This window comes from Carcharhinus amblyrhynchos, chromosome 32, assembly GCF_965287045.1.
Source record: "Carcharhinus amblyrhynchos chromosome 32, sCarAmb.v2.hapA, whole genome shotgun sequence".
In the NCBI taxonomy this organism is placed as follows: domain Eukaryota; kingdom Metazoa; phylum Chordata; class Chondrichthyes; order Carcharhiniformes; family Carcharhinidae; genus Carcharhinus; species Carcharhinus amblyrhynchos.
In genome coordinates, this window is record NC_137355.1 from 10,364,121 (window position 1) to 10,381,719 (window position 17,599).

General features: G+C 44.2%; 1 protein-coding gene across 8 annotated transcripts in view; it reads left to right on the top strand.

The window, feature by feature from the left end:
• Positions 1-17,599, top strand: part of herc1 (HECT and RLD domain containing E3 ubiquitin protein ligase family member 1) — a 234,496-nt gene that overhangs the window by 128,939 nt on the left and 87,958 nt on the right. For 7 of the 8 annotated variants that reach the window (XM_080216228.1, XM_080216235.1, XM_080216232.1 and 4 more), the window contains exons 34-40: positions 1,609-1,785; positions 1,933-2,172; positions 4,751-4,834; positions 7,690-8,204; positions 12,034-12,830; positions 15,337-15,535; positions 17,092-17,252. In XM_080216228.1, the coding sequence (XP_080072354.1) occupies positions 1,609-1,785; positions 1,933-2,172; positions 4,751-4,834; positions 7,690-8,204; positions 12,034-12,830; positions 15,337-15,535; positions 17,092-17,252 (2,173 nt within the window). The remainder of the gene's footprint in view (positions 1-1,608; positions 1,786-1,932; positions 2,173-4,750; positions 4,835-7,689; positions 8,205-12,033; positions 12,831-15,336; positions 15,536-17,091; positions 17,253-17,599) is intronic. The other variant, XM_080216233.1, reaches the window with a different exon arrangement.

A 17,599-nucleotide genomic window follows, 5' to 3' on the forward strand; every position in this document is an offset into this window, starting at 1 on the left:
TGGTGAGGTAGGGCAATCTGGAACAAGAGTTCACAGGAAATGCTGGAAAATCTCAGCAGGTCTGACAGCATCTGTGGAGAGAGAATAGTGTCTTCCGGACTCCAAACTTTGGCTGTATTCTATTTCCACAGTTGCTCTCAGAACTGCTGAGATTTTCCAGCATTTTCGTAGTTTTGTTTCAGATTCCAATATCCCCAGTTTTTTTTTGCTTTTATATAGGAGGCCATTGTTTTTAGACTAAGGGGTGGCAGATTTACAACTGAGATGAGGGGAAATAACTACTGTTTAAAGTTTATTTATTAGTCACAAGTCGGCTTGCGTTAATACTGCAATGAAGTTACTGTGACTGTCCCCTAGTTGCCACACTCCAGCGCTTGTTCAGGTACAGAGGGAGAATTTAGCATGGCCAATGTACTTAACCAGCACGTCTTTGGACTCTGGGAGGAAACTGGAGCATCCAAAAGAAACCCACACAGACACGGAGAGTGTGCAGACTCTGCACAGTGACTCAAATCAAGAATTGAACCCAGGTCTCTGGTGCTGAGAGGCAGCAAATGCTAACCACTCTGCCACCATGCCACCCATAGAAGGTAGAGTCCTGCTAAGTTTAACCAGCTGTCCTTTCAGATTTTTTAATTAAATTTGCTTTCCTGGTGGCTCGCTAGGATGATGGTCATCTGGCAAGATAGATATAAGGCAATAGGTAAGAAATAGAGTCTTCATGGGGGTGAGGTCAGTCTGTAATGGGTATGGAGGAGAAGGAGGAGGAGGGAAATGGGAGGGGGTGGGTGCAGAAGAAAGGGAGACTGCGAGATTGGTGGGAGAGCAAAAAGGGAGACAAAGAAATGGGGAAGAACAAAGAAAGATGGCAAGAGGGGTGGAGAGAAGGGGAGGAGAGTACGAAAGGTGGGGGAGGAGAAGGGAGACTGCAAAGTGGGCTACTGGGGAGAAGTAAGGGAGACAAAGGGGTTAGAAGAATAGGAGATTGTTATTGCCTACTTTTAGTTGCCAGGTTTCTGTGCGTCGGGGAAGTGTGGGCAGCTGACACTCGATCTAAATCAATACGATTTGAACCACCTCTTGAGCTCACTTTACTCATCCAGCCTCATCCCAGTTAAACCAGAAAGAGGCACATTAAAAGTTTATTTTTAAAGTTTATTTATTAGTCACAAGTAGCTTTACATTAACACTGCAATGAAGTTCCTGTGAAAATCCCCTAGTCGCCACGTTCAGGTACACTGAGCGAGAATTTAGCACGGCCAATGCACCTAACTAGCACATCTTTGGACTGTGGGAGGAAACCGGAGCATCCGGAGGAAACCATGCAGACATGGGGAGAATGTGCAATCTCCACACAGTCAGTCACCTGAGGCCAAAATCAAACCCAGGTCTCTGGTGCTATGCTGCCCTGGTGGGTTTGGTTCATGTTACCCATTTAAAACTTTAACCACTGCCCCCTTTCTGTCTGTCTGACATATTGGCATAACATGAATTATGTGAATTGTTAGATTTTTTTAAAAACAAATTGAACCATGTGGATTTCTGTTGAACGTACAGTTGCATTTCACTGAGGAAAACATATTTTATTTCTTATTGCAACTACCATAGAAACAGGGAGAAGTAGAGGAAGAGGATGAAAATCTTCCGATCCAGGAGGTTTCCTTTGATCCGGAGAAAACTCAGTGTTGTGTGGTGGAGAATGGACAAGTTCTTACTCATGGTAGTGGTGGAAAGGGCTATGGATTAGCATCAACTGGAATCGCTTCTGGGTGTTATCAGTGGAAGGTATGTCCATAATTAAATGCAGAATATATAAACCTGTTTTTAAGGAGCAGATAGCTTTGAGTTTCCAGTTTGATAAAGTGCCTTTCAGTTTGATATAGTTAAGGTGTATCAAACAAGTACCTGTTTTAAAAAAAAATTGTTTTCCAGTTCTATATAGTGAAAGAAAATCGAGGCAATGAAGGTACCTGTGTGGGAGTATCTCGCTGGCCTGTGCATGATTTCAACCATCGAACTACCTCAGACATGTGGCTGTACAGGGCTTATAGTGGGAATCTATACCACAATGGCGAACAGACACTCACTCTCTTTAGCTTTACTCAAGGAGACTACATTACATGTGTGTTGGATATGGAGGCCAGGACCATCTCATTTGGAAAAAATGGAGAGGTGAGCTAACTTAAAAATACTTTATTTGTACACCCCATAATTGAAATTATATCAGTCAAAAATGTTCAGTGCAGAAATTCTGAAGAATATAGGGCGGTATATGGCGCAGTAGTTAGCTTTGCTGCGCCTCTCAGCGCCAGGACCCAGGTTTGATTCCTGACTTGGGTCACTATGTGTGCGGAGTCTGCACGTTCTCTCTGTGTCTGCATGAGTTTCCCTCCAGGTGCTCTAGTTTGCTGCCACAGTCCAAAAGACGTGCTGGTTAGGCCATACTAAATTCTCCCTCTGTGTACCCAAACAGGTGCCGGAGTGTGGTGACTAGGGGAACCGTTGCCACACTCCGGCGCCTGTTCAGGTACACTGAGGGAGAATTCAGCATGGCCAGTCTACCTCACCAGCATGTGTTTCGGACTGTGGGAGGAAACCCACAGAGATCCAGGGAAAACATGTAGACTCCGCACAGACAGTGACCCAAGGCCAGAATTGAACCCTGGTCCCTGGCACTATGACGCAGCAGTACTAACCACTGTGCCAACATGCTGTCTCTGGTAATGGATGACTGGTTGACACAACAAAATTTATTTTAAAATGCAATATCTTCAATATATAAAGTTATTGAGATGAGTGTTAGAGCGCAAATAAAGAGCAGGCTGCTGGACTTGGAGAAAGGGTAGTTAGCAGTGAGAACTCTTACAATCCCTATGGGGGAACCAAACCTCTCCCAGATGGAGATCAGCAACAAGAATGCACTTTCAGGACTAACGCAAATTACACATGAATTAACAGACAAGTCAGTGATGCTTCAAATATAAAGGTATATTTCCATTAAATATTCAATACAACAAAAATACATTGTGTGCAACCACAAGCATTCGTATCATTCCTTGCACAAATGTGGCACCACATAGTTACATAGTTCCATGATATGATGTTCTTTATTCATGTGGAGATGCCGGCATTGGACTGGGGTAAGCACTGTAAGAAGTCTCGCAACACCAGGTTAAAGTTCAACAGGTTTATTTGGCAGCAGTTGCTTTCAAAGTCTCAAGCTCCCTCATCAGGTGACTGAGGACTTGTGTTCACCTGATGAAGGAGCATGAGACTGTGAAAGCTAGTGCAGCCAAATAAACCTGTTAGACTTTAACCCGGTGTTGTGAGACTTCTTACTGTTCTTTATTCATGCCCGGTAGGTCCGACAACAGCTTTCACTTTGAGTTTCACTGAATCATAGAAACCTGACAGTGCAGAAGGAGGCCATTTGGCCCATCGAGTCTGCCCTGACAACAATCCCATCCTAGAGATTTACCCCACTAATCCCTCTAACCTACACACCCTGAGGCACTATGTAGCATGGCCAGTCAGCCTAACCTGCACATCTTTGGACTCTGGGAGAAAACCCAATCACCTGGAGGGAAACCCACACACACTGGGAGAACGTACAAACTCCACCCAGACACTGACCCAAGTTGGGAATTGAACCCAGGTCCCTGGTGCTGTGAGGCAGCAGTGCCACCCACAAAACTGGTATGGTTATTATCAGTGATGCACACTTCATAGAATCATAGAAACCCTACAGTACAGAAAGAGGCCATTCGGCCCATCGGGTCTGCACCGACCGCAATCCCACCCAGGTCCTACTCCCATACCTGTACATATTTTACTCACTAATCTTCTAACCTATGCACCTACAGTCAATTTAACATGGCCAGTCAACCTAACCCACACATCTTTGGACTGTGGGAGGAAGCCGGAGCACCCAGCACTTCCACATTCTTTCCCTCAGCTTACAACTGATGGTTTGGCTTTCTCTTCAACCAATTACCCAAGATACCTCAGCTCGTAGTTTAGCCACTTCTGCTAAAACATCCAGCTCATTCATTTCTCTGAACATTTCATCTGGCTTTCCAGGTTTTGGATATTTTTAAAGTTTGCACGGTGCCTCCAAATGCTCCTGTCTCCTGTCAAATAGAAAAAAAATTACTTCTACCTGATTGTTCCTCTTTGTCTTTGTCTGTTTTTTCTCTGTGCATCTGTGCCTTCTTCCTCCACCTCCACTTGGAGCTCTCCTTTGTCTGGCTACATGGTTCCTGGTTTTGGCTTCCTTCCTGTTGGGAAATGCTTTCAGGCTGTCAGTCACACAGACTAGTACTTCTTATTATCCAAGAAAATTGCAATTGTGTCTTTTACATTTGAAGCAAACGCTTTAAAAGAATGTTTGAAAATTTTTTTAAACAACTATTACACATTGTGTAGACATCGTAAAGATTTTCCTTTACTGCTTCAGTCACCATTGGGTACAATTCTTGGGCTACGCTTTGGGAATATCTGAAGATTTAATGGAAAAGTTTTAAAAAAGAGAAGCAAGGGATTTTCGGGCAAGCAATTTTTTATGAAAGCCTACTGCTTGGAAAATCTCAGTTTGGATATTTAGGGTATTTACTGCTTAATGTGCACTAATCCAAGTGCAGCTGTGCTAGAGATTGCCTGGGAAAGTTTTATCATAAAATTTGCTGCATTCATTGTTGTGGAGTGTGTTAAAATAAAGCCTGCGTTGGTTTTTCCTTTCCTTCCCTTCCAGGAGCCCAAACTAGCTTTTGAGGATGTGGATGCAACTGAATTGTACCCTTGTGTAATGTTCTATAGCAGCAACCCTGGTGAAAAGGTAAAGACTCTCTTCAAACACCAGCACGTTTTCAGTGGGATGCTCACAGCAAGTTTATTGTTTCTCAAAATGATAGGAGTATTACATCATGGGCATCATATTGCATTTATATTGAGTCTAATGGGGTGATGATCCTTGTTTTCCACCATTTGTTTAATATCCGGGTCGGTGTCGTCAACGTCCGCTTAACGGCCAGAATTCTCCCCAAAAAACTGGAGTAATTCACGCTGGGTTTTTTTTCAGTGGGAGTTCAGACTAGAATCTCCCACACTCTATGCAATGCAGAGGGCACCACCATGAATATCATTATAGATCAGTGGGTGGGCCTGTTCCCGTCTGGGGAGGTTGAAATTGCTGGCCTCTGCACGTGCGCAGTGGCCCCACACTGTCAGTTTCCTGATTGCCGGCCAGCTCGATCACTGGCCAGCCCAAGACCCCTGCAGTGCTGCCCTTCCAGTGCGCAACAGTCTGATTTCACCACCCCCTCCCCAACCGTTCCAGGGCCAGCCCCGATCCCCATCCCGATCTCCAGCCCCTCCAGCAAGCAGAGCAGACTGCGCTGGAAATCCAGTGCTGGGAGACAATAGTAAAGCACGAACTCTCGGGCAAATCCCACACAGTGCTCCCGCACGATCCTTCTGGCCCACTGCGCTTAAAAAGTTCACAATGGGAGAATCGTGGCCAGTGTTTTTAATGTGCTAATACAACCAAATGGAGAATTGTCAGACAATATTTGATGTTACTATGTAAGGAGATATTAAGATGGGAGACTAAATGCTTGGTGAAAACAAGCAATCTGAAGGAGAAATTGGCTGTCAAGAGGTTTAAGGAGTCCTGGATGCTGCAACAGTGAAAATCGGGGATGTCCTGTCAGTCTTGGTGAATCCAGGCCAGTTGTGTTTGCGTTGCTGCTGATTGTATGTTGGTCAAATAAGGAGCTGACCAGAAGCAATCCTTGTTTAATGTAAAAACACAAGTGTTGTGAATATTCACTGATTCAGGCAGCATCTGAAGAGAGTTAACGTTTCAAGTTGATGATCTCACTGAAACTTTAACTCTGCTTTCCTCTCCACGGGTGCTAATGGCCCCTGACCATTCTGGAGAGAAGTTTCTACCTGGTGTTTGCTGCTTGTGCCATTCCATTGTCGTGTGTTCTGTTGGTGGCAGTGTAACCAAACTTTCAAATGTTGAACCCGGCGTTTTCACTCAGCTTCTCAGCCGACCAGCTGGAAACTTCCTTCAGTGTTGGGCAGGTTCAGAAGTTGTCGTAGACTTTGGGTGCAGACAACACTTAAACCCGGGGTACTCTATTTTCAAACTTTACTAATTTGTGCACAAGTGAGAACACATTGCAGTGTCCTGCACTGCAGGGTGTTCTCACCTGTGCACAAGTTATTGCCTTGGGGTGGCACAGTGGTTAGCACTGCTGTCTTACAGCTCCAGGGACCCTGGTTCAATTCTGGTCTCGGATGACTGTGTCTGTGTGGAGTTTGCATGTTCTCCCCCTTCCTGCATGCCTTTCTTCCAGGTGCTCCAGTTTCCTCCTACAAAGATCTGTGGGTTAGGTTGATTGGCCATGCTAAATTAACCCTAGTGTCAGGGGAACTAGCATAAATAAATGCATTGGGTTATGGGGATAGAGTCTGGGTGGGATTGTGGTCTGTGCACTCGATGGGCTGAATGGCCTTCTGCACTGTAGGGTTTCTACGATTAAGTTAATAAAGCCTGGAAATGGAGTACTCTGGATTTAAATATTGTCTGTAGCCAAAGTCTACGACAGTTCTTGAAGGTTCCACTAAGACTTGAACTTGGATTGCCGGATTCAGAGTCCAGAGACCAACCAATTGCCCTTTAGTGTTGGGCAAGTTCAGAAGTCAAGTGGGAGAGCTTGAAATGAATTAAAATGGTGAGAGAGGGTAAACAAAGATGACAAGTGAAGAGTCTCTCTGCAGTTTTCTATTATCTTTGTTCTTTTCCAACAGTTCGGTTGCTCCTAACTGTAGCCTTGTTTCCTGCATTTGCACCTGCCTCACCACATGTTTCACCCTCTGGGTGTATTTTATGACGAGCAAGGTTATTCCCACTGGTGCGGTTGAGATGTGTGGGTGCCAGGAACAGTGGGTGTGACATCTCAACAGCTGTCTGCCCATTGAGTTACACAGTTGCTGGATGGGAGTGGGGGCAGTTGTCATCTTGCATCTGTTAACATATTCTGCACCTGCAATATAAAAAGAACTTTTCTGAGCAAAGTTTGACAGATTGATTTATTTCCCTTAAAGCATACAACAGATGTGCACTTCACATTGGCTGGTCCGGCACATGGCTTCATTTAGAGTAGTGGGGTGCATGATGCTTATGGTAGCTACTTTAGATGGCCGATTGTTTGAAGGTGGATAGAGAATTCCACCTAGTGCTGCGTTAGGGTATATTCTGAACGAGGGGCAGTGGAGGATCACTAAATAGCAATCCTGTTGCAACAGCTAAAAGTCTGGCTTCCCTCTGTTGTCCGGGGCCATTGTCAATCCATAGACTGAACAAAAGTCCAGCAATCTTTCTTTCAAGAGTTTTCTGTTTTATCACTCATTCAGTAGCTCATTCTGCTGGGGTTATCATTGCGTGAAATTATGTAATAATAATAATGACCTTTCAGCATGAAGGATATAATCTCATTTTGTGAATGTGCATTGCTGGAGGTTTGGTGGACATGGCTGGATTAGATGCTTGATGAGTTTTTAAAAATCTGTTACTGGAATTCTTTTGTTTTTGAGATTAATTAAAATTAGAAAACCTATTGGGAAGTTATGCTTTGCTTTGCTTTCTTTGTATTTGAGTCTAATCATTTATTTTGCTTCTAGGTTAAAATCTGTGAAATGCAAATGCGTGGCACCCCTAGAGATCTGCTACCTGGCGATCCTATCTGTAGCCCGGTAGCCACCGTACTGGCAGAGGCTACTATCCAGCTGATCCGTATTCTGCATCGTACGGACAAGTGGACCCACTGCATAAACAAAAACATGATGGACCGTTTGCAGAAGGTCAAATCCTGCATTAAAGAAGTCGGCCACAAACTAAAGAAGAGCCGCTCTGTGCAAAGCCGAGAGGAGCACGAGATGAAAGAGGAAGGGAAGGAGGAGGAAAGGGGCAAGTATAGCAAGCACGGCTTGGCCGAGCTCACGGAGATCCAGCTGAGAACCCTGTGCACTGAGGTGTGGCCTGTGCTGGCGGTAATCGGTGGTGTGGACACAGGCCTCCGAGTTGGAGGGAGATGCATTCACAAGCAGACTGGGAGGCATGCCACTCTTTTGGGTGTCGTCAAGGAAGGGAGCACTTCTGCAAAAGTGCAGTGGGATGATGCAGAAATAACAATAAGGTAGGTACAATGTAAGTCTTCCTTGGAACTGACTAATTGGTGTAAGCTTTCTAGTATTTACAGTGCGTGTGCCTCAGGCACTTCCTCTCTGTGCATGTGTCAATATTATGGGTGTTTGGGAAAGTCACCACTTTGGAGTCAGACTTGGAGGTTCAACAAACAGTTTTATTCAGACAAGCTTTGGGAGAAGCACTGGCACTCTGCAGTACAGGCAGTCACGTTCTCAACTATACAATGGTAGTTGAGCATCTTTTATACATTGTTAGATAACAGACAGTATGGAAATTAGATGTTCGCACACCGTTACAAGTTGAGTCGACAAGTACGGACATCGACAGTTAACACATCGTTATATATAGACAAGTACGGACATTGACAGTTATCACATTGTACATAGAGTAGATACATCTTTGCAGTTATGTCCCTATCAATGGCTGATCTTGTTATATACATTTGTGCATTTATGTCTCCCCATCAGCGGTTGATCTCTTTATCAAACTCATTGTTCTAGGTCTGCTTTTGTCTCAAGTTTTTAAGGTGCCTCAAGATCTGACCTGTTTCCTGCAGTGATTTAAACACTATAGGTTTTAACTTTGTGTACTGTCTGTTCCCAAAGTCAGTGCCTCTTAATGTCCCTTCCCAGAATCCATTTTTTTTTGCCAGGTAACCATTTTGTGTCCTTAAGCTTTGATTTCACTCCAACAATGGGTGAAATTTTCCAGTCTCTCAGCTGTGTGTTTCCTGCTGGCAGGAGATGGCGCGTTGTTTGCTAGTGACGGATTTCCTACGGACATCACCCCACGCTGGCAGAAAACCTACAGGCGGGGGTACACAGCCAGTGGGACTGGAGAATCCCGCAATGAATGGCCGGAGAATTCCAGCCTATATCTCCTTTAGTGTAGCTCAAATGAGGTACAGGAGATGCTGCTCTGTAACAAAGGTTTTAGCAGCTTTCTGTGACAGGAACTGTATTAATAGGAAATTTTACACCTTTTTTAATTATACAGATTCTACTAATGTAAATTTATGCATATTGATATGCCTGCTGTATTACATTGATATAAAATATAATTTTTTTGTATGTATTCCTGTAATTTCACACTTTTTTCAGAATCAGTTCTTTTTGAGACACAACACCATGGCTGTGATCTTTTCAATTTTTAACAAATACGTGACATTTATTGCATTTTCTGCATAAAATAAAGTGAAGCTCGAATTTTATCTTTTTAGTTATAGCCAATGGAAGTCTCAGCCAGTGAGACATTCCAGAGACAGGCAAGCCTCTTCCTGTCTTGGGCTTGATCTATCAAGCTGATGGGAGCAGGCATTGCACCCACTCCAGTGCTTGAATTTTATTATGAGTGGCAAAGTAGCAGCTTTCACCCCTGACCACAAAGAAAGCTTCCCACAAAGGTCTGGTAAGTAGTCTCACAACACCAGGTTAAAGTCCAACAGGTTTATTTGGTAGCACAAGCTTTTGGAGTGCTGCTCCTTCATCAGGTGACTGCAGGATTTGGTTCACAAACAGGGCATATATAGACACACATTCAATTATATGGTTGGAATGATATGGTCTGAACAAGTAATCAAGTCTTTACAGGTGCAGACAATGGGAGTGGACTATCAGTTTCTGATAGCCAAGTTCCGTATTCATGAGGGTGGCCTCAACTGGGACCTTGGATTCGTGTCACACTATCTGTAATGCCCACGACTTGCCTGGACTTGCAAAATCTCACTAACCTTGAGCCTGCCCCTCTCTACTTGCATTGTCTGCGCCTGCAAAGACTTGATTACTTGTCAAGACTCGCATTCCAACCATTATCTTGTAACTGAGTTTGTGTCTGTGTAAGCCCTGTTTGTGAAACAAACCCTGCGTTCACCTGATGAAGGAGCAGCAGTCCAAAAGCTCGTGCTACCAAATAAACCTGTTGGACTTTTAACCTGGTGTTGTGAGACTTCTTACTGTGCCCACTCCAGTCCAACACTGGCAACTCCACATCATAAAGATCTAACAGTCTGTGTGTGGTGTCCTTCGACAGCAGTTTAAATCTCATGCCAGGTCCAAGGAATCTCTAGACATGTAACAGCACTGATGTCACTCAACCACAGTAGGAAACCAAATCACTCTAAAGCATTCTCACCAATGGCAAACCAGGAAGCTAAATACGCTGAAATAAGCTTTTAACTTAAAATGGAAGATAGCAAAAATAAAAGACAGAAACTGAAATGAAGATCAACTTTATTATTTAAATTCCACATCTTTTAGTATGGAAATTTGGCATTTCGCAAATGCAAAATTAACTTTTGCAGAGCTAAGTGTCTATAGAATAGAATCCCCTACAGTGCAGAAGGAGGCTATTTGGCCCATCGAGTCTGCATGACCACAATCTCACCCAGGTTCTATTCCTGTAACCCCACCTATTTACTCTGCTGCCCCCCCCTCTGACACTAGGGTCAATTTAGCCAGTGGCCTATCAACCTAACTGCACATCTTTGGAGGAAACCAGAGCACCCGGAGGAAACCCATACGTACATGGGGGAACATGTAAACTCCACACAGACAGCGACCTGAGGTCAGAATTGAACCCTGTGAGACAGCAGTGCTAACCACTGTGCTACCATGCCACATGCCTGATAAAAACCCCAGTTGCATCCCTTTGGACAAGGTGCAACCTTTTTAAACGCTTTACAGCAAGACCAAGAATATGAGAATGGAGGTTTTTGCTAGTTCATTGGTTTTCTTTGAATGCAGTCTGGCGGGATCTCAGTAACCAAAGATAGATCCAGTAGCTGTTGTCTGTGAATCTCTGCACGTATGCAGACTCCAGATGTTGCTGTCAGTTTCAGTCTATTACTGGTATTGATTGCTAACAGTTTGATTGTCATTGCCACCTCACAAACCTGAACTGCTATGTGACAATATTGTCACAAATAAGTGTTTTCCGTGTGTAGCCAGAGCTCCTTTTAACAAAGTCCGTTATACAGCAATTGAACAACAGAGTAGATGTTCCTTCTTTTCACATTGTGAATTTGCTTGACATCACTTGACACTCAACAAGTTTAGCTCTGTGATAGAACACAATACTACAATAAATGAGTGTTAATTTGTGTACTTAGAGTCCAGATGTTTGGATTGGATATTTTAGGCTCTGAGAAGCAGAATCATAGAATGTTGAAGAAGGCCATTCGGCCCATTGAGTCTGCACCAACTCTCTGACTGAGTATTTTACCCAGGCTCTCTTATCCCGCCCTATCCTTGCAACACATTTGCCATGACTAATCCATCTAATCTACACATCTTGGGATACTAAGGGGCAAGTATTTTTTTAACATGGCCGATCCACTTAACCAGCACATTTGGAGTGGAAGCTACTAGTATTTGCATTATTATGTAGTGAAATTTTTGAAGTTATTGAGCTGGAGTAGATTTTTACAAGAATTGTTCGTGCTTCTAATTTAATATGGTGTGGATGTTGATTGCGAGTTAATATTTGATTTTTCCTAATTTTAATTGCTGAATTTTTCTAATCTTGTAACATCATAAGTCATAAGACATTTAAACGAATTGCTTGTGCCATAATGTGTATTTGCTTTAAAATTAGTGTTTATGATTTTTAAACTGTCTAAAGGAATTTCTTCATTTATCTTTGTCTATCCTCTCTGTATAAAGTGAATTTTGGCCTATTTTGTTTTGCACTAGTCTGCTAATTCATAAACTTCATGACTTTCTGCATCCATATACTTATTCCTCTATAACATAGTCTTCTGTACATTCCTCCTTTCTATCCCTCACTTGCTTTCTCCCATGTCGTTCTGAATCTGATTAAAGCTTCCCTACTTCTTGGTCACCCAGTGACACACCACTGTACAATCTGGAGCCCTGTGACCCCCTGCCCTTTGACGTATCACGATTCCGTGGGCTGACGGCCTCTCTGCTGCTTGACCTCACCTACTTAACTGGCATCCACGAGGATGGGGCCAAACAGAGCGCGAGGAGGCATGAGAAAAAGCACCGGCATGAATCTGAAGACAAAGTGGAGACAGAGCAGAAACCCGAGGCAGACCTCGCCAAAGAAACGGTGGACCCACGAGTGACGCCACAGACATCCGAGGAAGCTAAAGGCTTCATGCAAGGAGGAGCTCCCGGTTCTCGGTCAGAAAATGACATTTCAGCTTGCACTATGGATTCTGTGCATCTCAGTTTAGATTCTCAGCACCATCCACTGGAGGGGAAACGCAAACTCCACGAGCACACACTCCGAAACCATGATTTAGTTCAGTCGGAAATCCGTGCAGTTCAGTTGTCCTACTTGTGTCTGGGTGCTATGAAGACGCTTAGCGCCCTGCTGAGCTGCAGCAAGTATGCTGAACTGCTGCTGATCCCGAAGGTTTTAACTGAGACCGGCCACAACTCAGACTGTGCTGGGTCACCGGTCATCCAGGACGACGTGGAAATGAGAGCGGCGCTGCAGTTTCTGATGCGCCACATGGTGAAACGAGCTGTCATGCGCTCACCAATTAAGAGAGCGTTGGGATTGTCAGACCTGGAGCGGGCACAGGCCATGATTTATAAACTGATTGTGAACTCGTTGCTGGACGACCAATTTGGTGGCAAAGTTAAACCAGGTATGCTCATTTCTGAATGTCCAGATAACCATGCTTAGGCAGCCTGGCATTGCTTATGTGATAGGTTTAGGAAATACTTCGTTTGGATTAGCCTATAGTTCAGATATCAGAATGCCGTATTGGTATAGTTTGTGCTAAATTAATTTAAAACTGATATACAGCACAGCTATCATACATGCATGGAAGTGTGGCACAGTGGAGGTAGCACAGTGGTTAGCACAGCTGCCTCACAGCGCCAGGGACATGGGTTTGTTTCCTGGCTTGGCTTGCTGCCTGTGCAGAGTCTGCACATTCTTCATGAGCTCATAAGATAGAGGAGCAGAATTAGACCATTCTGCCCATCGAGTCCACTCCACATTCAATCATGGCTGATAAGCACCTCATCTCCATTTTCCCTTTAACCCATTCCCAGTTAAAAATCTGTCTAACTCCCCCTTTAAAGTTACTCACTGTCCCAGTATCCATCTCATTTTGGGGGGAGCCAATTCCATGGATTCACAACCCTTTGGGAGAAGTTGTTTCTTCTCAACTCTGTTTTAAATTTGCTACCCTTTATCCTAAGACTATGACCTCGTGCTCTCCTCGTGTCTGCATGGGTTTCCTTTGGGTGCTTCCAAAGGTGTTTCCTTTGGTTTCCCCCCACAGTCTGAAAGATTTGCTGGTTGGGAATATTGGCCATACTAAATTCTCCCTCAGTGTACCTGAACAGGTGCTGGAGTGTGGCAACAAAGGGATTTTCACAGCAACTTCATTGCAGTGTTAATGTAAGCCTACTTGTGACACTAATAAATAAACTTTAAAAACTGAAACACTTCATATTTAACTCAGTTTTGCTAGCAATGAACCGAGACAAACAGATCTGATTATTATAATGATTAAAATCTTTTACTGGAGACAGCTAATCAACTTTTGTGATGAACTGAGGCTTTAGTTACTTGCGTGTGTCTAGATCAAACTATGAGCTCCTTTCCCCAAACCATTGGAGGTCTAATGACATAAAAATTGGACAGAAAATGGTCCAAAAAAACAGTGTACACTGAGGGAGAATTTAGCATGGCCAATGCACCTAACCTGTACGTCTTTCCGACTCTGGGAAGAAACCGGAGCACCCGGAAGAAACCCACGCAGACTGTGACCCAAGCCAGAAATTGAACCCGGGTTCCTGGCACTTTGAGGCATCAGTGTTAACCACTGTGCATCATGCTGCTCATGTTTATCAGTTAGGGCATCTGCAATGTTCTTAATTGCTTTCTTTAAAACCTTGGGATGAAAATGGTATGGACCTGGGAACAGGTCACCCCTGAGTGTCAGAATTTGCAGGAATATCAGCAGGAAGATAGCATTAGGTAAATTACTCCTGCAGAGGGCCAGCACAGAAACAACCAGCCAAATGGCTGCCTCCTGTGATGAAGCCATTCTGTAATTCTATGATTATTTTCTTTATTGTTTTTCTTATTAATATTGGTGATTCCTAATCCCTGACTCAATATTAGTTTCGTTGGGGTTTTGACAAGTAGACACCTTCCTCTACTGTAGGTACTGATGCTATGTACCATCACTGGGGAGGAAGGGTTGGGGAGTTGAGGACCAGGGGCCATAATCTTAAAAAGATTAGAGCCAAACCCATCTAGAGTGAAATTAGGAAACATTTGTTCACACACAGGATGGTAGGAGTTTGGAATACTCTTCCAGAAATGGCAACTGATATATCAATTGTAAATTCTCAAGCTGAAATTGATCAATAAATTGTTGTCTGAGGTGTTGAGGGATATAGGAGCATAGGAATTAGGATCAGAAGTGGGCAATCCAACCCTTTGAATGGTGGGGCAGCTCGATCAGTTCACAATCACATCATGGCTGATCTCTCCCTGGTCTCAAATCCACCTCCCCACCTGTTCCCCATATCCCTTTAGCCTGTTTTTCATATCAGAAATATATCTATCTATCTCCTTCTCGAAACCATTCAACGATTCAGACTCCACCGTGCTATGGGGCAGTGAGTTCCACAAATTCACTTCTCTCTGTGAGAAGTAGTTCCCCCTCATCTCAGTTTTAAACCTACTGCCTCTCAACCTGTACCTGGTTCTAGATTGCTCCACGAGGAGAAACATTTAATTTACCCAGCCTCCTTTTAGTATTTTATGTATCTCGATCAGATCCCCTCTCATTGTTTTAAACTCCAGCTAGTATAAGCCCAAACTGTTTAATCCCCCCTCAAATGTCAACCCTAGAATCAATCTGGTGAATCTCTGCTGGAGTGTCAATCCTATTTGCTCTTTCCAATGTATATTCTTATTCCTATATTGAACAACCTGAGTTATTTTGATAGGTTGTATGAAAGTTCCCCAAGTTTAAATAATTTAGTCTGGCTTTTATGCACGTGAAAGAATCTGCTTTATCCATACAGGACTTGGATGTTTCGTTTTAATGAGCAGCAAGTAATTGGCCATAGCACAGTTTACTGTTTGCTAGTTTATAAATTCCTCCTGTTATAAATTCCTGGCAGATGTCTCCCAGCAGCCTGAAGAAATGGATGCTGCAATACAGGCGCAAACACCTGTTACCACCAGCCCTTCGGCCTCCAGCACCACCTCATTCATGAGCAGCTCTCTCGAGGACACCACCACCGCTACAACCCCTGTCACTGACACAGAAACCGTGCCTGCCTCCGAATCACCAAGTGTAATGCCACTCAGCCTTCTACGGTATGTGCTGTCACACTCATCTGACCGTTTGATTTGAAAACTGTTCAAATTTTCGTGAAAACGGATACTGATTTGTAACTCATTAGCAAGTAACGTAGAAACAGAAAAGATAGGAGCAGGAGGAACCTTACTTTGGGTGGCACAGTGGTTAGCACTGATGCCTCAAGCGCCAGGGACCTGGGTTCAAACCCGGCTTGGGTCCCTGTGTGTGGAATTTGCACGTTCTACCTGAGTCTGCATGGGTTTCCTCTGTGTGCTCCGGTTTCCTCCCATAGTCCAAAGATGTGCGGGTAAGGTTGATTGGCCATGCTAAATTGCCCCTTAGTGTTGGAGGGACTAGCTAGAGTAATTGCATGGGGCCGTGCCTGGGTGGGATTGTGGTCGGTGCAGACTCGATGGGTCAAATAGCCTCCTTCTGCACTGTAGGATTTTATGATTCTATGAGAAGGAGGCTTTTTGGCCCTTCGAGCCTGCTCCACAGTTCATCATGATCATAGCTGATTGTCCAATTCAATAGCTGAATCCTGCTTTTTCCCCATAACCTTTGATCCCAAGTGTTATATCCAGCTGCCTCTTGAATATATTCAATGTTTTGGAATCAACTACTTTTTCTGTGGTAATGAATTCCACAGGCTTACCATTCGTTGGGTGAAGAAATGTCTCCTCACCTCTGTCCTAAATGATCTGCACTGAATACTCAGACTGTGACCCCTTGTTCTGGACTCCCCCATCCTGAATGCCTCATCACGAATATCCACCCTGCATCTACCCTGTCTAGTCCTGTTAGAATTTTTCAAGTCTGAGATTCCCACCCACCATCTCTCCTCCACCTCCGCCGGCCCCCCCCACCCCGTCTGAACACCAGCAAAAGTAATCCTAACTTAGTCAAACTTTCCTCATGCATCAGTCCTGCCATTCCCAGAATCATTACCAAGTAACCCTTTTAGATGATGTGAATGTCTTTAATAGTGTGCCATTCTATTTTGAGCTTTAGCATAGCTATTTAAACCAAATCGGAACGTGTAAAGAAAATTTAAATCTGGCCTCTCGACTTGTAAAGGAAAGTTATCATGATTATCGGTAGACTATTCATCCAGAAACTCAGCTGAGGACCTGGGTTTGAATCCTGCCACAGTAGGTGGTGAAATTTGAATCCAACAAAAAAAATCAGGAATGAAGAATCTACCGATGACCATGAAACCATTGTCGATTGTCGGAAAAACCCATCTGGTTCACTGATGTCCTTTAGGGAAGGAAATCTGCCGTCCTTACTTGATCTGGCCTACGTGTGATTCCAGAGCCAAAGCAATGTGGCTAACTCTCAACTGCCCTCCAAGGGCAACTAGGGATAGGCAATAAATGTTGGCCCAGCCAGCAATGCCAATGTCCCATGAATGAATCCAGAAAAAAAACATTGCAAGTTCTGAAAGTTTACAGGGGTATGTGATGTTTTAAGGATGGAGAAGGAAGGGTTTAGATCAGATAGTTGACGTGTTCATAATGCTTCTCCAGTCTTTACTGTGAAAGAAATTAATCTGTGACATTGTTTTCACCAGCCAAATGTTCTCCAGCTATCCGACTACCACGTTGTTGCCCACTCGACGGGCACAGACCCCACCTGTTTCTTCCTTGCCCACTTCCCCTTCGGAAGAGGTGGGTAGACGACAGAGCCTCACTTCACCAGAGTCCCAGCCCGCTCGGCCAACAAACCGGACAGGTACTCAAACGAATGCGCTTGACACTTGAGGAGAAGCTCGATTGGGTTTTATTTCTTTTCATGAGCTATCGATTCGCAAGTGTTTTTCGGGTGTATCCACAGTATTTGTAGACAAGACATCAGAAAATTGGGCAGCACGCTGGTTAGCGCTGCTGCCTCACAGCGCCAGGGACCCGGGTTCGATTCCAGCCTCAGGTCACTGTCTGTGTGGAATCTGCACATTCTCCCTGTGTCTGTGTGGGTTTCCTCCCACAGTCCAAAAGATGTGCGGCTTAGGTTGATTGGCCGTGCTAAATTGACCTGAGTATCTGGGGATCAGCAGGGTAAATACGTGAAGTTATGGGGGT